We start from the raw sequence: 19,707 nt of genomic DNA, 5'->3' as shown, positions 1-19,707 counted from the left end.
AACCCCACAAATACACATTTCCTTTACCCATCTTAAAGACTTACTGCCTTTTCTTTCATATACAAATCATCAACCAGCTTATCTCAGGGAAAAAAAAGGATTTTTTTCACTTTGGGCTGAATCTTGCAGAGTGCTGAAAAACTGTGGTGGTGCCAAGTACTCCCAGCTGCCTTTCATCAGTTCAGGTTTTGACAGAACAAGGGATAACAAGGATACGTTAAGTGAAGGGACCTTCCCTGAATATAGTATGCAGAGCTCTTGTTCCAGTATTTCTGCTTTTATTGCACATTACCGCCAAATCTCAAAAGTTGTCCTTCAAGGAACCAATTTTCATTATTTTTTTGAAAAAATCTATAGCTAGAACTATAGCCAGGAAAAGAAAAGAATCAGAGTCTATGGTGTAATAAATTCAAAATAGGCAATTATTACCTGCAGCATCCAAAGGGGTTTCCAGATATAGTCCATATGTAGAGTAGATTACAATAGCCTGTTCTAGTGATAATAAAAAATGGGGAGAGCCCTGCAGAGATCTCCATCACAAAGAGAGGAACTCTCACAGCAAGGATAAAATTGATTAAAAGACAAAACCGAAACCGTAACCAACCCATCTTTGGATGAGATGCTTGCCTGGTCTTTGAGGGGTTACAAAAGATCCAACTTTAGTTTCAGGTCTGTGCTGAACACAAAATCAAACATATCCTTCTACCTAGAGTAGGTGGTGCAATTTCTGCCAAATTTGCTAGTGTTCCCTGATGCTATAAGCACAAACCAGGTGAGATCTCATTTGCTGCTGAAAAGTGGATGACCTGGTGCCCTAGCTGCTCATGAAGAACCAGGGCTAGTAGACCAGAAATCAGAGAGAGACACTGGCTTGGCAGGTGTCTTCTAAGAATCTCCAGGAAAACACAGCTGCATCAGTGACTCTTTTTTTTGCCCAAATCTACAGATAATTCCCAGCTTCTTGTGGTCAGGGGCTTTGGAAGTACCTGGTAGATATGAAAAAATGTTTAGGGCTATGCTATCTTTTTTATTACCAAGGGAGTACAACATTGTGGGGAACTCCCTAGTCATTTCATTTAAAGTAAAATTAAAAACTTTATCTGCCTAATTGGAAGTACCATCTCCTGAAATACATTTATGCTTGTGCTGAAACATCAGACTGCAAACAAGTAAAGTATGCTGTGGTGGAGTACACCAGGCAGCATGGGTGGGATCCACCTCACCTAACTGTATTCATCTATAATGTTAATAGCTGCGGCTGAGTCTGTCAGCTCAGGATCACTCCCAGTGCAGTGGAGAGAGTCTTTTAAGGAGTCAGTTGCATTATTTTAGATGTCTGCTTTAGTATGAGAGATGCTTATTTCTCTCTGTTCAAAGTTCAAGAACGCCTGTTTCATACAGGCAGAAAAGGGAGCCTAGAGTTACTACTCTAGGCTCATCAGCCTAGAGTATCAGTTGATACTGGTATTGAGTCGTATGAACTCCACCCTATTTAGCTATTTCCATCTGTATTTCTCACCTTATGTTCATGTAGTCTGGAGACCGGTAGCCTGCAAGCTGCCTAAAGCTATGGACCATTGTAGGCAGCAGGTGTTTCCATGGCTGTGCTGTGTGAGACTTGCACCATTTCCTGGCCGTACAATGTATTGCCCAAAGTTGTGCAGTTACAGCACATGTAAGCACTTTCAGATTGTGGTTCTCCTCCACTTTTGTTTAGATCGGCGCAGGAGGGAGCATAATATGCTTTAGGAGGAATACAAGAAATCCCAGTAAATTGCAGTGTTGCCTATGGGGAGATGGAAGGGACAGGAGAGCAGAGCACAGTGCAGTAGCCAGAAGGCTGGGAAGGATGTGCATGCTGACCTCCACCCCATTCTCTGGGCTGGCAGCTCTTCCTTTTCCTGAGGCACTCAACTGGCTGTCTTGACCAAGTCACAGCTGCACAAGGGTAGGATGTCACATGGAGAGATGAGAATAAAGCAATGGATTCCCTCAGAAGAGGCTAGAGGGTATCTACCTAGGGATGCAAGAGACCAGCTAGATGGTGGTGGGTGCTAGAAATCCATAGCTGAATCAAGACAGCAGGATTGGGAAGATACCTTTGAGGGCTTACATGGGAGCAGGCTTTGCAGGAAATGGGTATGGAAGGATTTTGGGGAGCAGGATACCTGGCACTGATAGTCACTTAGGAATAAGTGGGAGGTACTGCAGGTTGGGTCTGTCAGGATCTGAGGCAGTCAGAAAGTAAAAGTGTATGTGTGAGGAATAAAGGGCTTGAGGAGCATACAGAGCTACTTCAAAAACAAAGAAAAGAAGGACCTTGTCTAGGATGTTTTGGAAATGTTGGTATACATGGTGGTACATGCCAAGCACCTCTTTTCCTGCTTTTGTATGTCACTTTGTCCTACACTGTGGTTCACTACCTTGGGCTTTACTACAGGAAGAATGGGTCAACACTGAGACAAAAAATGCTGAGAAAAGCAGAAGTCAACTGAGGGGGGGCGTATGTTTTCCAAATTCCTAAAACCAGCTTGTAGTTACAGGTATGGCACAGCCTTGGCTGGCATGCTAAAGCTGAGCGATAGCTAGATGACCTGTGTTTCACCCCACTGACCTACTGCAGGTGCAGACCTGTAGTTTGCACAGAGCAATGTTCTTCTCTTCTTTTTGGTAACATCCAAACCTAACAAAACCTTTTCTAGTTTGACTCTCTTGAAAGGAAAATCCTCAACATCAAAGAATATGGGAAGTTCATTTTCATATACTGGAGTTAATTCACACCAAATTCCTTTCAAATTTCAGTATGCAGTATTAGAGATTTCCTGTTTAGAGGATGAGCATGTTGTAAAGTTTGGGCAGATGAACATATTATGATAGAATGAAAAATTAACACAGGTTTAAAGTCTCATTATATGTGAACTGTTCATAGGTTATATTATGTCACTGTTACCCTGTAGGAAATTCTTGATAATTTAGATTTCTCAGCTTCAATAAATTACTGAACATGTAATGATTCATGCAATGAATTACTGATCACGCAATGGGCTGGTTCCTATTTACTTTTTTTTTTTTTTTTTTTTTTGGATTGGAATAGTTTTCATTGTTCCTTTTCTTTTTTTTACTTTGCTTCTTTAGGAAAGTCTCCTGATGTGTTGATGAAAAAATACACATGAATTGTCATTTTAGCAGTAATCCATTACACTGACTGCTCTGTTCTGTAGAGATTTTAAGATACTACCTTTGGAGATCTCATTTACATTCTAAGAGATCTTTATTTTATCTTAACTTGATGTTCAGCCTGGCTTATTCTGTTCCTACTCTTAAGCTAAAATTTCTTGAAACCTCATATGCAAATGTATGTCCTATAGTCATGTTTGCATCATTCTAAAAATTCTAAACCGTTACTTCTATCGGGTTGCTCTCAATGATGAAACAAGTCTTTTTCACAAGGCTCTAGCTAAACTCCTGAAGTCACATCCATTATATGAACTCTATCAAGTGTAAAAGCCTAGGAAGAGTTTCTGCGAGAGTGGTCTTCACCTCACATACTGCCAGTCAGGAATTTGAGTCAGGAAATTTGGGGACTGGAAGGGTAGATTTCACCTCGGGTTATTTAAACAGCTCAGTCAGACTTTATGTAGTTGTCTGATTAATCCACAATCATCTCTTCAGTGCCTAATGCACTCAAGTCACATGTCCTGTTCAGATAAAAAATGCTATGTTTCTGCATCAGAAATTCATCTGAAAGATAAGCAAAATAAATAAGAAAAAGAGTCCAGAAAATAATAAATTCCTACACGGTTCTGCCATTAACTATGCATCTTAAAAACATCAATTATACAAACAAATTTCAGCATTACTTAAAATACTATCTCTATGTTTGCTTTGTCTAATGGTAAAATACATCTTACACTTTCTGCCTGCTTTTGCTCTTCTGTCACTTCTGAAGGTGGTCTGTCACTGAGATATAAGTAGGTACAGCTCAGTCTGTGTTAGACTGCAGGAGCGCATGCTCTGGGGGAAGTTGAACTGTTGAGCTTGACAGTAACCGGGAGTTCCCACCTGGATGCATAGCTGCCTCTTCTTTCCAGGGAAACTTGGGTGGAGAGAAGGAGCCAAGTAAGTACACAGCTGGGTCTTAACCCCAGGAAGGGCCTGAGACAAAGCTGGACAGTGGGAAAGAGCAAATGGGCCCAAGAGGGTGGAAGTACCTCTTAGTCCTCATTTCAGTCATTTAGATCAGGTCCCTACCTCCTCCCTTTGAAGGAGGTCCCACTGGATCTTTCGTCCTGGGGCTATTGTCAACCCTTTCAAATAAATGTGAACCCTTTAGTTAGGCATCTGTAGTTGAGTAGAAGTATCTGTCTGCAAAAATAATTCCCAGCAGTTACACTGATAGGCCACATTCGTGTCCTTTTAAAATCCTGTTAGACATGGTTTAGTAAGGAGACAGTCAAGTGTCACTAAGAGGCCCATTTAGCCCTTCTTTCTCTCAGGTCATGCGATTACTAGCAAATAGATGCTTACGTAATAGCCGGCTCTAGTTCTTGGAAGTGTTATGAATGGCAAATAGATGGTAAATTGAGGCAGCAAACTATTTAATGACTACTGAATAGTGGGAGCAGCTGTAGGACAGGAGAGCTCTTTCCCTGGAGCAGTGAACACCCACAGCCTGCCATTTACCTGTCATTTCCAAAGCTCTACTGATCAGAAGCATGTAGCATTTCAGAGATGTAGGGCAAAGAACAGACAACAATGTCCTGCCTGGCTGGCCAAACAAGCCTTTTCCATGTGCCGATGAGGATACATACAAAAACGTATGGATGTTTGACAGAGCAGGGGGGAAGAGCACATGTTGCCATGTGACAAGAGCATATCACCAGATCACTTGAACATTTCACACAGAAAGGTTCAGGAACGTGTAAGTTACTCCAAAGACAGAGGATCTTTGTGATAGGTGACATAGGAGGTGGGCTTAGAAATGTGAAGAGGTTGAGAAGAGACTAGGGTTAAATTAGAGTTGGTTAAAGGAAACTGCAGTGTAATGTTTTGGAGCTGTAGATTGTTCATTTGAAACCATGGAAAATAAGCAGGGATTTCAGCTCTGGATGCCAAAGCATTATCCCTCCTACCCACCCTCCCATCTATGTGCATCCCAGTCATGATGTAAGATGGCCCAAATGGGCTGATACAGCCCATCTGGTCCCCCCACCTCCACAGAGGACTTTCTAAATTCAGCTTATTTTTCTCAATAGGAAATATTATGAGCAGTTACATATTTTGCCTGTCTGTACAAATATAAAAGTCAAACGAGCAAAAGGAAGGAAGAGGATGGCTGTGCAGCTGTGCGACTCAGATCTGAGATAGGGTGACCAGTAGAAACAGAGGGGAAGAAAGGCCCCTTTGGATCTGCAGCATGATCTGCAATGATCAAATTGCCTAGCAGGCAGCATGAAATCTGAAGGACAGGTGTGCTGTGCTGTGGCCACCACAGTCCTTAGTGTCCCTCAATTAGGGTGTCTATGAGAGCTTTTGATGCCTCCCTTCTTGCTCAGGTACTTGGATTTTCTTCTGCTGAAAGCAAGGGACAGCCCCACTGTGTAGCTGGGTGGCACTGGGCATTGCCATCAGTGGCTTGACTTTGTCAGTAGTTGGGAGCTGGGTTTTTTTGAAAGCTGAAGAGAAGCCCGTAGTTCAATCTTACACAACAGTGCAAGAACAGTCAAATGTCTTATATTTCACACACAGTTGAACATGCCACCAAATGGCCAATTCATGCCTCAGACTGATCAGGAGATGGTGATTAAGACTTGTAACTCCCCTGCAGTTTAGGGGAATATGTAACATGCTATAATGCTACATATGCTACATATGTGTAGCATTAACCCACCCATACTAATGAAATATGGGCTGGCTGACGCATTATTTCCCATTTTACTAGTACCAACAACTGCAACAGCTTCTCAGCATTGCCATTTCTAGTAAGATTTTTTTTAATGCAAGAATTAAGTAACAATAGAAGTCATCACATTGGAGAAATTTGAAGGCCTTTGTCATAGGTGGTCAAGAAGGATTCATGTATAAAGGACGAGCAGGGAGAGAAAGCATGGAAAGCCTTTTGAGTGAAACTCTCTGTTAGATGGGTATGATACAGTGCTATACATTTCATGTATAGCATTCATAGTTGCCTAGCTATACTGGCCTAAAGTTTCTTCGAGAAGGTAAGATTTGTAGCAGAGAACCTAAAGAAGGACTTGGCTGCCCAAAAGCTTGTTTTTTTGACTGCGCCACTTTTAGTCTGATGAAAGTAATACTTCTTCCAACAAACTTTACTTTGCTTATGGACTTGAGTAGATACTTTTCATGATGAGGATGGATAGGCATAAGTTCAATGCTCTGTTCGTTGCTGTAACACATATAGAAGAAATGTTATAAAATGAAAAGTATTATCTCTTCTATATCTTTTGACCAGGAGCTAGAAATGTGATTCTTTTTAACCCACAAAATTCCAGCCAAACATCAGTTAAAGTGTCCTATTGGTGGTTTCTCATATCTAGAGGCTGAACATCTCCCCTGCTCCTGTATAAAGGTGTGCTCTGGGTATACCAAAGTACTCTATGTGCAGGGAAGTCTTTCCTGTGGTGGAGCTTTTGAGATTACTGATCCTGCCCCCCTCAGATCATCTCAAGATAACCTAGTCTTCAGCACAGCTAACCTAGGCAATTAAAGCCATGCTAAGGATTTGATTCACTTAAAATGAGAGTTTTGCTGTCAAGTACGCCATGTATCTGAATTACGTATTCACAGATCACAACAACATCAGTAATTGGAGTTATTAGTCTTCCACTGGCCTTCCAGCTTTTTCTCTGTGACATTTTCAAAGCACCTTTCAGTATCATACAAAGATAACGCATCTCAGGGAAGTAGGAAAAGAGTAGTATTGTTGACAGAGTAATTACAAAGCAGAAATGGGCCAAGACAGAAATTTGTACAAACCACTCGAGCTCTGAGCTTTAATTTCAAGTCTGTATTTCAAGTCTATTTTCACTTTGCAATCTCAAGGAAATGAGCTTGCCATCAACATTAGAAATAAGAAGCAGAGTGGTGAAATGCCTCCCCACCCTACGTAGAGGGGTAGAATAAAGCCTCAAATCCTTCTTTGGCCATTTATCCAACACAGTGATGGAGCTTCATGAGCAAGACCGTGTTTGAATTACTGGGCATAATTAATTTTCTCCCCTTGAACCACACTGCAGAGAAGTCACCCACTAGGTATGAGTTTCAGGTCTTATTGCCTTAGGATAATTCTGACAGCTATCAATAACATGACTGAAGGTGTGTCTATATCCTAACACTTCTTTACTATGATGGTTACCTAGCCACTGTCACCACCATGCACTGGTTTTGTTAGGACTATGTGAGAGGTGCTTCAGAAGCAGGAAAGATCCTTATATACATTCTTATAAACACACATACGCATTTTCTTCAGGAACACAGGCAGGCATCAGTTCCCTAGACACAGTTTCTACTTGGGCCTGAAAAATGTCTTATTTTAAAACCCTTTGAAAGCAGTAACAGTTTGATTAGAAAAGTGTTCTCAGGACATAACTGTGGGAGAATGAAGTGAGTAGTTTTGTCCTCACTCAAAGCTAAATGAGTAATTTTACAAGCCTAACAGTGTGTTCACAGTTTCAAAAAAAAATGACTCTCTTATTATATTATCTGCGTGATGAAATGAGAGCCTGTACTGGAGATACCACAAGGGCATGAATGGTTGTGCAAAGACTGTGTAGCAGCAGGTAACCCATGGAAGCTTCTCCTGGAGTTTATTCCTCATAGTAGTCTGACCTGACCTTAAAGTTGCTCTTTGCACAGAGCCAGCCTATCGTTTTGGGTGGGATAAAGCTTGGGTGAAGCTGAATCCACTTAACTGTTTTTTGACATGTTCGGGAGTTCGTGGTATAGGTTAGAGCAAGTGTCAAGCAAACGTTTTGCCTTTTTTAAGTCCTTCTATTGGGAAGGGGACTTGGACTCTTCTGAACACATTCTGGCCGGAGCCACAGAGTAGTAATTGGCTCCCAGCACAGGTAGGCCCAAAGCGCAGTTTTAAAATGCTCCCTTTAATCAGGGGGCCCAGGCAATGCAGAGCAATAGAGACGACTTAGCTGGTTGGGGGTTATGGCAAACAGGCAGAAGAGCTTTGTTTCTCTCTGGCCCTGGTACCTCAGAGCCAGCAAAACCTGCAGTGATTCCCTATGCATGAGTAACAGTTGTTCAACACTTATCTTGAGTTAAGGTCTCCTAAAAGCCTCTGGTGACTCTGCCTTTCTGTTCCCTTCTCCTTCTAAAGCTCTCTGTTTTTATTTGTTTGCATAATAAACGTAGTAGCTGATAAGAAAAAATAGGTTGCTTCTACCGTCTGTTAGCTTTCTAGGCAGGTGACTGCCCTCACCTCCTGTCTGGCAGCTCCAGATAATACTCTGGAAAGCATTTTATACATATCCAGGGTAGCAAAGAGATGTTAGCTTTGCTGAATCAGCAAGCTCTTCACCTACATGTAGCTATAGACTTTCCTTGCATTGAGAGAAACACTTTGCAGCATCCCTGAGCTTGCCCTGTCCTTCACCTCCCTGCCCCTAACAACTGTGCTACTTCTTTTATCCCCTCTAGAACAACTACAGAAATAGTGAGGAGGCCCTTGTAGCTTACTGTAAATGGCTTTTGCAGGGCAGGGTGCCTTGTGCCTCTGGGACTTCTGCGGAGAAATTCCTACCTTTATTTGAAACACACTCCAGATGGATCTCTGGGTCCCAAACATCTGCCTTTATTTTCTTACCACATCCTTGACTTTAACACCACTTTTTCCCCTCAGACTGTTAAAAATGAACAACTTTTAGAAAAGATTGATATGCTTGATTCTCCAGCAAAAATGTTTGATGGTGACTTTTCTGGACTTAAGAAATCTTGCTATTTGAATTGGTGTATATTTATTAGATGGGTAGATATGTCTATAGCAAATTTTGTTGGAACAGAGCAGCCATAATCACTTTGTATCTTTAAAATAAAGTCTGTACATAATATAGCCTCAATGACACTTTCACATAGCATTATGAATGGTACATAAAACAATTTGTATGTCTAGCTTTTTTCTCAGTAAATTAAGACGTGCTATAGCTTACTAGTGGTTGCTTAGCTTTTGGATAATAGTATGAGTATTTGAAGCATTATGAAAGTGAAAGTTCATAGTTAATAATAAATCATCATCAGTAACCAGAGTTTCTTACATATTTTAGGTTAATACAGGCCCCATTGAAGTCCCCCATTGAAGTCAGGGAGAATTTTACTTTTAACTTCAATAAAATCAGAGTTTTGACCACCCATTGTAAATGCCTTTAACAGCAACTTGTAATCTTGTCAAAAATTGTGTTTGAGTGAAACTAATCCCATAGTTTTTTTATTAAGACAGAATGATAATGGAAGAGGGGAAGCTTTTAAATGCTTCTGTTTAAAAGAACTACGGTATTAACAACTCTAGTGCTGTGGCAGAAAAATTCTGGTTTGGAGAGTGTCAACCTCAGATAACTTTTGCGATAAGCAGAGTAAGATCATTCTGGAGTGACCACATTAAAAGTGTTAGATAAAGACTGTTTTCTACGTGCATGCCAAAACCTTCTTTCTCTTCTTTCAGTAAATACAAAGAGGGAGTAATTTTGTTGTAATTAGCTGTGTAACCTAGGGTATGCAAAGGTTACCTAAGCTTTAACACAGAGCTAAAACCAAATGTGTGTTGACAGCTCCCTGTGTTCGGTGGGTGTTGTGCATGTGGAGCTGGGGAGTTCTCCCTCGGAAGGTATGAGCTCCCAGTCAGGCAGGGGCACAAGTAATGCTGTAATATCTCAGGTGATATTCAAAGGAGCAGACCAAGTATCAGTTACCTTGCAACTCCTGGAGCTAAAATCTAAATATATACTTTGTACTCTGCACCTTCAAGAAAATCTGTATGCAGTGACCTATGCTTTTACCTCTCAGATTATCAGAGATGGCTGCTGCATGGCTTCTTTTTCTCTATGCAGTAGAAAACCCAGTCTCTCTCAAACAAGCCAATTTCGTAACTCTGTTTTCAAGTTCTCACACATTAATGAAAAGCAACTACTGGAGAGCACAGAAAGCCCTGCAGAAAGCTGTAGTGATGACATTTGTGCAATATTTCAAAATCTACAGTCAAGTTCTCTGTTGCTATGCATCTTACAAGGCACTATACAAGTTTTGATTTGTGAATACTTCATAAGAGATAGCTAGGAGAATATCTGCTAAATTTTTTTTAAATTATCTAAGAGGCTCAGCTACATACTTGCATGGATAGCATAATGTGAATAACATAAATTGCCCTGGAACAGAGGCATGGGAAAAGGAGATTAGAGATAATCAGCAAAAGATACTTTTTCACCCAAAGAACTCAATGAAAGGAAATACTGTAGCCAAGTAAATGTGCAGCTGCTAAACTCAGTTTTCCTTACCCTTGGGCTAAACCCAAAAGATTGCACCAGGTACCATCCTAAAGAATATGCCGCCTTTTGCAGGATAAGGAATTCAGTGAGGACATGGAAGTAGCCCTGGTATAAACAAGTTCTTTGCAGCTTCTAGGAGAAGTTGTGACAATAAGGTGCCGTATAGTCTTATGTGTTATCTTTTCATTTAAAATAAGCAAAAATAATTTCTAGAGGGACTTGATTAAATTCCTCTCGGTCATGTTTGTGCACTGCATCCTCACTTCTCTCTCCTCCACATCTACAATTGAGGAACATCCACAGCCTTCATCATTATACCTAAGATTTTTTTTTTTCCAGAGATGCAGGTAGAAAGATACATTTCATAGGACAGCTGAATGAAGCAGAAAGTCCTATTCATAATTCTGCATTGAATCTTCATTCACGTGACTTCCTGATTCCACAGTTGCTCTGGTAGTAAAATAGTTGTAAGCATTCCTTCCTTTGAGGTTTGCAGATGACAAGTACTGTGTGTTAAAAGTGTTGTCAAACTGCAACCTCTGAGACAACATCTTCAGACAATTGGTAGACAGAGAGACAGGAGGTGAACTATGGTAAAAACATGTCAGCTTTATTATGGACATTTGGAGCAAGGTGTAGTCCTCTGAGTTTATCAAGAAAATTAAATTTACAATGCTTACTAGAGAAAATAAAACAGTATATTGGAATATGTCCACCTTGCTTTGAAATATCCATTAAAGTGATTTTTATGAAAGGGATACAAGTACTGGACAGGATGCTACTAGCACTAGCTTGGTAAATTCATCCATGTAGCACTCCCAGCAACTGTGACTCTGTTGGTTCTGGTGCCCAAGGGCAATCTCTACTGCAGAAAGCTCCATATTTTAGTGATTTTGATATTTCTTTTACTAAAATGAAGTCCAAGATCAGTTTTGCCTGAGGGCAGATAACTCAAGCCTCACTCATTTCTTTTCCAAATTGCAGACCTCCTGCCTATTCTAACAAAGTGATACATTATCTCTATTCTGAAACTGATTTTCTTCTTTTTGCTTTATATGGTTTATCATCTTTATATCTTGTGTTACTGTTTGCAAATTCCCTTTTCTTCTCACTGGTTCTCAGCTTCTCCCCATATATGATCTCTAGCCAAGGATGCTATTGCATTGCTGCGTGCTTATTTTGTCATTTCCAGCTATTGGTAAAGCTCCAGAATTTCTGTGTGTTGGCAGAGGGCAGAATTGTTTCCCCCAATTTATCATCCATGTAGCCTGAGTGCCCTAGTAAGGCATGATTGTGTTGAATTGAATCGGGCTGGCTGAATGTTTTGCCATCTGTACATGGACAGATTGTTGCGCTTTATGATCCCTTTGGATAGAAGAAGTTCTTGTAACGAGAGTACTCACTTTGATGTTGCAATGGGTGTATGGTTGGGAAGTATGGATTCGTGATGCTATAGTGACAGGAAGGGGTACCTTTGTGTTCAGGGGATAGGGCATTGGGGAATTACCTGCAGAATTTTGACCATTAGAGAAGAAGTTTGATAAAGTACCAGGGCTCCTTTCCAGCAGGTCTCTGGGTTATCCCAGCATAGGGCAGTCTTTGAAGCTTTGTGTGTTTCTGGTCTGTTGGCTCAGAGACAAAGTATTTGCATAAAATGAGGAAGGCATATGGGTGTTCATTATGTAAAACAAGAGTTTTGCATCCTCACCATCCTGAGCAAACCATTTGTATTAGGCAAATATCAAAACAGCCTAATTGGAAATGAATTCCCATTGTGCTATGTGCTGGATGCACCTAGAAAAGATACGCTTTTGTTCTAAAGTATGGATGTATTGTACTGGTCAGAAATTTACTTCAGACTTTTCTTTGTGTTCAGCTCAATTGGCCAATTACACAGAACATCCATGGGATATATTTGTTTTCTGTAAGAGATTCTCCTTTCCGTATGTCTGCTAGATATACATTCCCTATTCCATATATCCACTATTCCGTAAGTCCCTTTTCAGTGTCTAAGACAGGAATAGTCAGTGCTTCTCTGTGACTGTAACAGGGCTTAACTCGTGAGTCATATTCCTAGTTCAGTTGCAGTATCTACAGAAAACAGATAAGAATAAGGTATGGGGCAGAACCTCCAGCACAGAAGTTCTTTCACGTACAGATAAGAGAGAATGATATTACTAAAACAACTTACATAAATAAAATCAGTTTGTATGGCTAATATATGCAGTGGTCCACTTGGTTTAATCTCACATTTGTTTTAACAGAGATTGCTGTGGTTTCAGCAGGCGAGAGGAGCCTTCGGGAAAAGCTTGCTTGTGTCAGCACTCGTGTGTTACAGCAGGAGGCCTAAAGAGAAGGAGCTGAATAAAATGGTGGATTTTCTGTTTCTTTTTCTTTTTTTTTTTTTTTTTTTCACTCCCCTACAGATTGACCATCTCTGCTGAATGTCCCATGCAGCTTGAAGATTTCCCCATGGATGCACATGCTTGCCCGTTAAAATTTGGAAGCTGTAAGTTCTTCTCTCAAATAAGAACCAGAAAAAAATTCATTGGTATCTGGCTTTCCTATTCAGCTATGTTTTGTATGATTCTTTCACCGTTTCACCACCCCTCCTTTTTTAAGACTGCTCGTTCACACCCCCAGGCTGCCATCCTTACTACTAGTTTTCCATGGTTGTGCTCCATATCTACCAGAATTACTTTTCATCTCGTGTTCTCATGCTCCTTGATAAACTGTGAGCTGATGAGTGATATATACCCGTATCAAGTGTAACAGTCAGTGTTAGATGAAGCAGTACATATGCAGATAGCTAAGTTCATAACTGTAGGTTTTACATTTGTGGAAAAATGGAGCTTTCATTGGGAAATACCAGATTGTTTGTCCTTTCGTAGTATTTACATGAATCAGATTGCAGTGCAATATTTGCATCACATATATTAAAAGAGATCTAGAATATTAGAAGAGGAAGTATCTTTCCATTTGGATTTAATAAATCCAGTCCTGTTATCTTGTTACATGATTTTGTGTATACATGTATTTATATATATGCACACATTATGCAAAACTGTATGCTGAATGATGATTTTTCCTCTAATCCACCATACTGCTGCCTTGCTAGAAGCCTACTTTAAAAATAACCTGAGGGGATTAGGTGGTTATATTTAAACACAAAGCTTTTAATTAAAGTACAGATGAGGCTACTACAGTAGACATTTTTCATTTCAGTAATCAAAACAGAGGTTCCAGGTGCAATCAGAGTTTATAAAGACTTGGAAATTTCCAGCCAAGGCATTTTGCTAGTCCCTGAAGAAACCTAACTGCAGTATTTTCCATTGTTTTTTCAAGCGTATCAATTTATATGCACTAATCCTACCAAGATTAAGCTTTGCCTTTATCTCTGTATCTGCACTGGTCTAATACTGGCTATGCATTGTCTTCTAGTGATCATACTAAGAAGTAAGAACACTGTTTACAGTAACGATTACCAAATTACCAAACTTAAAATGAACAGATTTGCCTTCCCTTGTACATTCCAGATAGACCCACCAGTATTTTACAATATAGCCACTAGTATTTTACAAGGTCACTGTAGGTTGATGTGTGTTCATTTACTTCAGCAACATTAATTTGCTGCAAACTCAATATGAATCTGACGGTCAGTGCTGTCTTACATGCAATTTAAAAAATTATAGTCAAACCATACATTTCATTTCTAACTTAAAAAATGAAAAGATACCTCATAGGAAAGTGTGAATGTCTGGACATAGGGCTAAACAAAATCTACTGGAAAAGAAAGAAAGAAAGAAAAATAAGCTATTCTTGTTGGTATTGCTTGTTCTTTACTGTACTGATAGATAAAGTCAAAGTCCCATCTTATTTATCATTAGCTCAGAATATAGATCTGGATGTTTGGTAGTTTTATTAGATCTTGCAAGATATGCAATTTAAAACTAAAGGATATAGATTTAAACAAAGACTGATTCAGCAGAGCTTTGAAGCTCAAGCTTAAAGTTAAATGAATGCTTCAGTGTATTACCAAATTTGGGACAATATCATTATAGGTTCAAACTCTAAAACGTTAAGACAAAAACAAAAAACCTGAAACACACAAATGCTGTGGATAACATGACTAGGTAAGCTAACAAATGTTTGGAATGAAGTGCCATCTTCAACAACATTAAAAAAATCAAAACATTGTCTAAATGCAAATGTATGTTTTGCTTGTGCCAGATGTGTAGAGTAGATGACATTTAGCACATAGGTGTTTTTAAACCATTCACATTTGATTTTAAACACTGGAAAGTCACATTTCAGGTACGTGAAGGCTGAATGCTGTTTTCATTCTTTCTACTTGCCACACAGTACACAGTCCTGCAGTGTATTTCCTGAGCTACTGCAAGTCATCTTTAAGTTTTTCCAGAGTGTCTAGACATGGAGCCACTTGGCCTATGCTACTGTTCGCTGTTTGATATTCAGGAAGTAAATACACACAGACAAGTTAAAGAAAATCTTTCTGCCTTGTACATGTCTTTACTGTTCACCTGACAGCTCGTTAGGGCTTTACTGTGGTTTAGTATGCAGATGGATGTTTGCACAAACAGCCAACAAGTCAGGGTTTATTGAGTTAGCCCAGTTGCATTTTAGGAGAATGCAATATTTATTCCCTATTTACAGCAATAGGGGTTTGTATTAAGTTATTTTCACTCTTGCAGCAAGACAAAGCTTACAAGGGTGTCGTGGTGAGTATATGGTGTACAAGCACATGCCCCTTCTGCTTTTGCTTTACTCCCTTTCCCCGAAGGATTTATTTTTAATGGTGTTCTTTCCAAGAAGGATTTTGAAAAGCCTCAAGGAATAACATCAGAGTAAATGTTAAACACATTATCAACAGAGCAGCTAGAGCGGAGAAGAGACAAATGCTAGCTGGTCAGTGGGTGGAGAGAGCAGGACAGCACAACAAAGCAGCCAGCGCAGGGACAGATAAGCAAGAGGATGAATTGCAGGCACCATGTGTACATCATCAGAGACAGTAGCCGGTTATTATTTTTCTTGATGCATTAATGCCCACTTCGGTCACTGTAATTCAACAAGCAAAAAAAAAAAAAAAAAAAAAAAAGGAAAAAAAAAGGAAAAAACTTGAAATTTCCTTCAATATATTAAAGAGAAGGAATGTTGATCTTGGTCACAGAAATAAAGGTAAATGTTGATTTCTTGTGTTCCATTTGACCAACTTCTTGCTATATTAGAATTCTAGGAGTTTTTATGGGCCTAGGCAACACTATAAATAGCAGCAGAATATTTAGTAGAAATAATCCAAAGCAAGGTAGAATGTGGGGAAAGGGACATAATATAACATACAAGCACCACCAGCCTCGATACCTGCAAGGCAGTTCAAATACTGACTACAGAAGTAATGCCTCTAAATGCCCTACGGCTTGTCATGTTGGCTACAGGCTGAAAGTTCAAGGCCAGCTTCTAATAAACTGTACAGAGGAGATTTTAGTTCTCTGCCTCTTAAGTACAATGTCCTCGTGCTCTTAGATGGCAAGGCATACCCTTTGGTGTGGTCAGGTTGGTCTCTCTCAGATAGCGCTGGTATGTGTACTGGCCCTCCGGGCTTGCATCCTGCTTATGGGTAAGGCTACCTGCAGAAATCTTAGCTAGAGTTACGGGAGGACTGGGGATGGTCCATGGGACGAGCCTCTTGGGGGTGAGCTCTGCCACAGGCTTGGCGCTGCTTGAGTTGTAGGTGCTCAGTAAATATGGCCCTGGCAGTCTGTTCATTACATCACGGTAGGATGGGAAGGATGTTAGTTTCTTCCATGGCTGAGTTAAAAATAAACTTTCTGTTGCAATTCTAGTACTGAACTATATTCTAAGTAAGTTTGCGGATCAAACAGGATCTGACAAAATTTCCTAAAGCCACCTAGAGTTTCACAAGCTGTGTCTTAGCCTAAAGAAATTCCTCCTTGCCCCCAAGTTATTTTTAGTTTTGGGAGGAGGAATTAGATATGACAGCAAGAACATTAAAGTTAGGAAGCTTTAGTGTCTCACCTCGTCCACCACTAGGCCTTAAGAGTACATTAAATGTATCATTTAGCACAGCCTCCAAACACCTATGTGTCACTAGGTAGGTAAGCATCATTATCTCCAGGGCAGCTGAGGCAGAGAAGTTAATTGACTTTTCGTAAGGTCACACAGCAAATCAATGTCAGAAAAAGGATTAAACTCAACTTCTTTGCTTGGAGGGACAGATGTCTAATCCACTAGACCGTGAAGGCCTATGCCCAGGCAACTGACTTAACTCCTAAATCTCATTTTGCTCCTGTGTTAATTATATCAGTTTTACGTAGCTCAGAGGGTTGCCCTGAACATGAATGAGTTAATTGCTATTAGGGAATGTTAACCAATACTTTGATAGTGTCAAATACTGTAAGGTTTATCACAACTGTCTTTTGAAGGCACAGTGACTGAGTATAGGTATTTTTTTCAGATCTTTTATTGTGGAATAGATGAATGCACGAATCTGCTGCCCTGTGGTTGCTCAACCACAAAAAATGCTCCTGTTTTTGGAGTAAGTGGAGATTCCATTGAATATTTTGAAAATAATGAGGTCTCCTAGGTCACCAGCGATGCTTTGGGAAAAGAGGCCTAGCTTCTATTCCTGATGAATTTCATTTGGCCATGGAGGTGGAAAAGGCTGCTCATTGTAGCTCAAATAGGGAGTTTGTAGATTATAAGAAAACAGTGCTAAGTAAAATCAGTAGTGTATGAAGAGATTAGTTAATGTGGTTTATGTAAACTCCCTCTTTACCAGGGCAAAGTGAGTCATGGTATCTTCTGTTGTCTTTGATTAAGGCAAGTGCAGAGGTTATTTCTGTAGCAGTAAGCATACTCAACTTATTTTCCTCTGAGAAGGTCTGTGATGTCAGAGTAATGAAGAGACAGTAATTTCACCAGTATCTCAGGATTTCATTGCAACAGTCAAGTAGTCATATTACGACACTCAGTTTTTACACTTTCCACATACCTAAAGTTGAGAAACTTTCCAAAAATTTTTTTAAGAAAATTCTTATGATTAAGTTTTTCTATAATGCTCAGAAATAGTTGTGATATCACTGGCAGGAAGGCAGCTATAGAGGGTTTGCTGACACTGTGTACCTCCTACTAGCACCAGCCAGTAGTTGCATTGAGTGCTGCATGTCGGGTGGGAGAACTTCGAAACAGAATCCTTCCAAACAGACCCAAATTCCCATTTAGCATATTACTTCTTTGAAAGGGCCTATGGAGAGAGACAGGGAAGTTCTGAGTGAAATGCTAAGAGCAGCCAAGTTTAAGACTAGGTTGAGATTTTGTGATTTATAGAAAAGCCCACTTATATGGAAATTATAAATTTGCCCTTCATGCAGCACATTAGAAGCTTTTCTTGAAGCCAACAGAGGCATGTTACTTGTGCGTGTCAAGTCTTCTTTTACATTTTCCTTAGGTTTATCACTGCTTACTTAAACACTTCCATTGTATTAGACACCTAATTGACTAAAATTAGGTGAAGCTAGTTGAATACTGGAATTCAGTATTTCTAAGACACTTAATATTACTCCCTGCTCCCTCCTTCTACCACATGCCACCACCAGTTACCAATCACCACTTTAGTTGGAGTTCTTCTCCTCTAAACTTTAACTGAATCTCCAGACATGCTGAAAGAGGTGTTCATGACAAGACAGAGGTCTAAACAACTACCTTGAACCAGGGTATAGTTTTACTTAAATTCAGCTTTGTGAAGTGTAGACACTTAATCTGAACTAATTTTCTAGACGCTCTTTAAAATCAGATGAGAAGATGTGAATCACCTCTAGTTTCCTTGAAATTGTGAACACATGATTAGTTGTGGGCCTGTACTGTTTAAAGAATTCATTCTGTTAGTTCAGAAGTTCTTAATTCTCAGATTCCTGAAGGAATAGTCACAAAACACAGGGATTCAGTAGAGCCACTAGGCTCCATTAGACTTCCAGAAATCTACTGTGACTCTTGTCTGTTCTGAGACATGGAAATATTCTGCTGCAGAGTGAACAGAATTATCTGGGTGCATATTAAAAGCCTTGCATTGGTAGCAGAGCCTTGGGTAACAGACGGGATGGGTCTCTGACAATTTTAGACAGCTATATCTGAATGAGTTGTCTAGATTCCCTTTGTGATCACTGATTACGTAGCTCTTAAATAAGTATTTCTGTAGTGCAATTCAATAAACCTGTTTCTAATGACTGCCTAAGGATGAGATGAGTCATAATTTAGAAGTTCTGATTTCTCTATGATACTAGCTCAGATTTGGGTAAGTGTATTGTACCTTGGTTAGAGGAACTTCAAAGTCCCTTTTTCTCTACGTTGCTAGGACAGAAATAGATGTGGTACTTTGGTCAGAGGAACCAGTCTCTGCTGTGGATTAATTAGGTGTTGCATATATTGGTGGTAAGCGATTATATCTGGTCTAGGTACTATTTTAGTTCTTTCATGTGGAAGTGTTCTTTTTTAAAAGGAATCTTAATATATTAAATCAGTAAAGCTTTTCAATGCAGAGACAACTATATCATTTCTGCAAGCATCTCATTTGAGCTGTATTGTTCTTCCTACATCTGGTGGAGTAGGTTATACCAATAAACAGTTATGTGTTCTCACAACATAAACTGTACTCATTTCAAATATAGTTTGGTACGAATATAGAAACCTTTTTCATCTAGTTTTGAGTAGGTAGTGCTGTCAGCATCTTCATTCTTGTGTTCAATCCCAAAGCCGACATGGAGCAATGTAATCTGGAGCTCCAAAGGGCAGGAGATTCAGGGGATGTGATGCATAAAAGAAAATACTGTCATATTTGGGTATTTCGGAGATCTAAGGAACTTTTCTTTGTAGAAATCTGCTTAGAAATTAAAAAATAGGCTTCTGGGCCTAGACTGTGTGGTTCATAGTCCCATCATTATGAGATCCTACTTTTGATCAGAATTTAAAAACAAGCATGGCCCTAACCACTTTCTCATTTGGTGGGTTTCCCATATGAATGATACCTTTTATTGTGACAAAAGTAAAAAGATCTGAGGCCCCAAAATTGTCAGGACAGTCAGTTTTTCTTCACCCGTAACTACGACATAGTCAGACCTTTCTACAAGAGATTGGCATGGTGTAATCTTTCTTTGGAGAGACTCAA

General features: G+C 39.8%; 2 protein-coding genes across 3 annotated transcripts in view; one reads left to right on the top strand and one right to left on the bottom strand.

Moving 5' to 3' along the window:
* The window catches only part of GABRA5 (gamma-aminobutyric acid type A receptor subunit alpha5), a 53,363-nt gene that overhangs the window by 14,580 nt on the left and 19,076 nt on the right, over positions 1-19,707 (top strand). For both annotated transcript variants that reach the window (XM_062575004.1, XM_062575013.1), the window contains exon 5: positions 12,935-13,017. In XM_062575004.1, coding sequence (XP_062430988.1) covers positions 12,935-13,017 — 83 coding nt within the window. The remainder of the gene's footprint in view (positions 1-12,934; positions 13,018-19,707) is intronic.
* The window catches only part of GABRB3 (gamma-aminobutyric acid type A receptor subunit beta3), a 190,223-nt gene that overhangs the window by 158,763 nt on the left and 11,753 nt on the right, over positions 1-19,707 (bottom strand). The gene's annotated exons all lie outside the window — the stretch shown is intronic.

This window comes from Rhea pennata, chromosome 1 (genome assembly GCF_028389875.1).
Source record: "Rhea pennata isolate bPtePen1 chromosome 1, bPtePen1.pri, whole genome shotgun sequence".
NCBI classification, from domain to species: Eukaryota; Metazoa; Chordata; class Aves; order Rheiformes; family Rheidae; genus Rhea; species Rhea pennata.
Note: the sequence above shows the minus strand (reverse complement) of the source record. Positions and strands in the feature narration are given on the sequence as shown.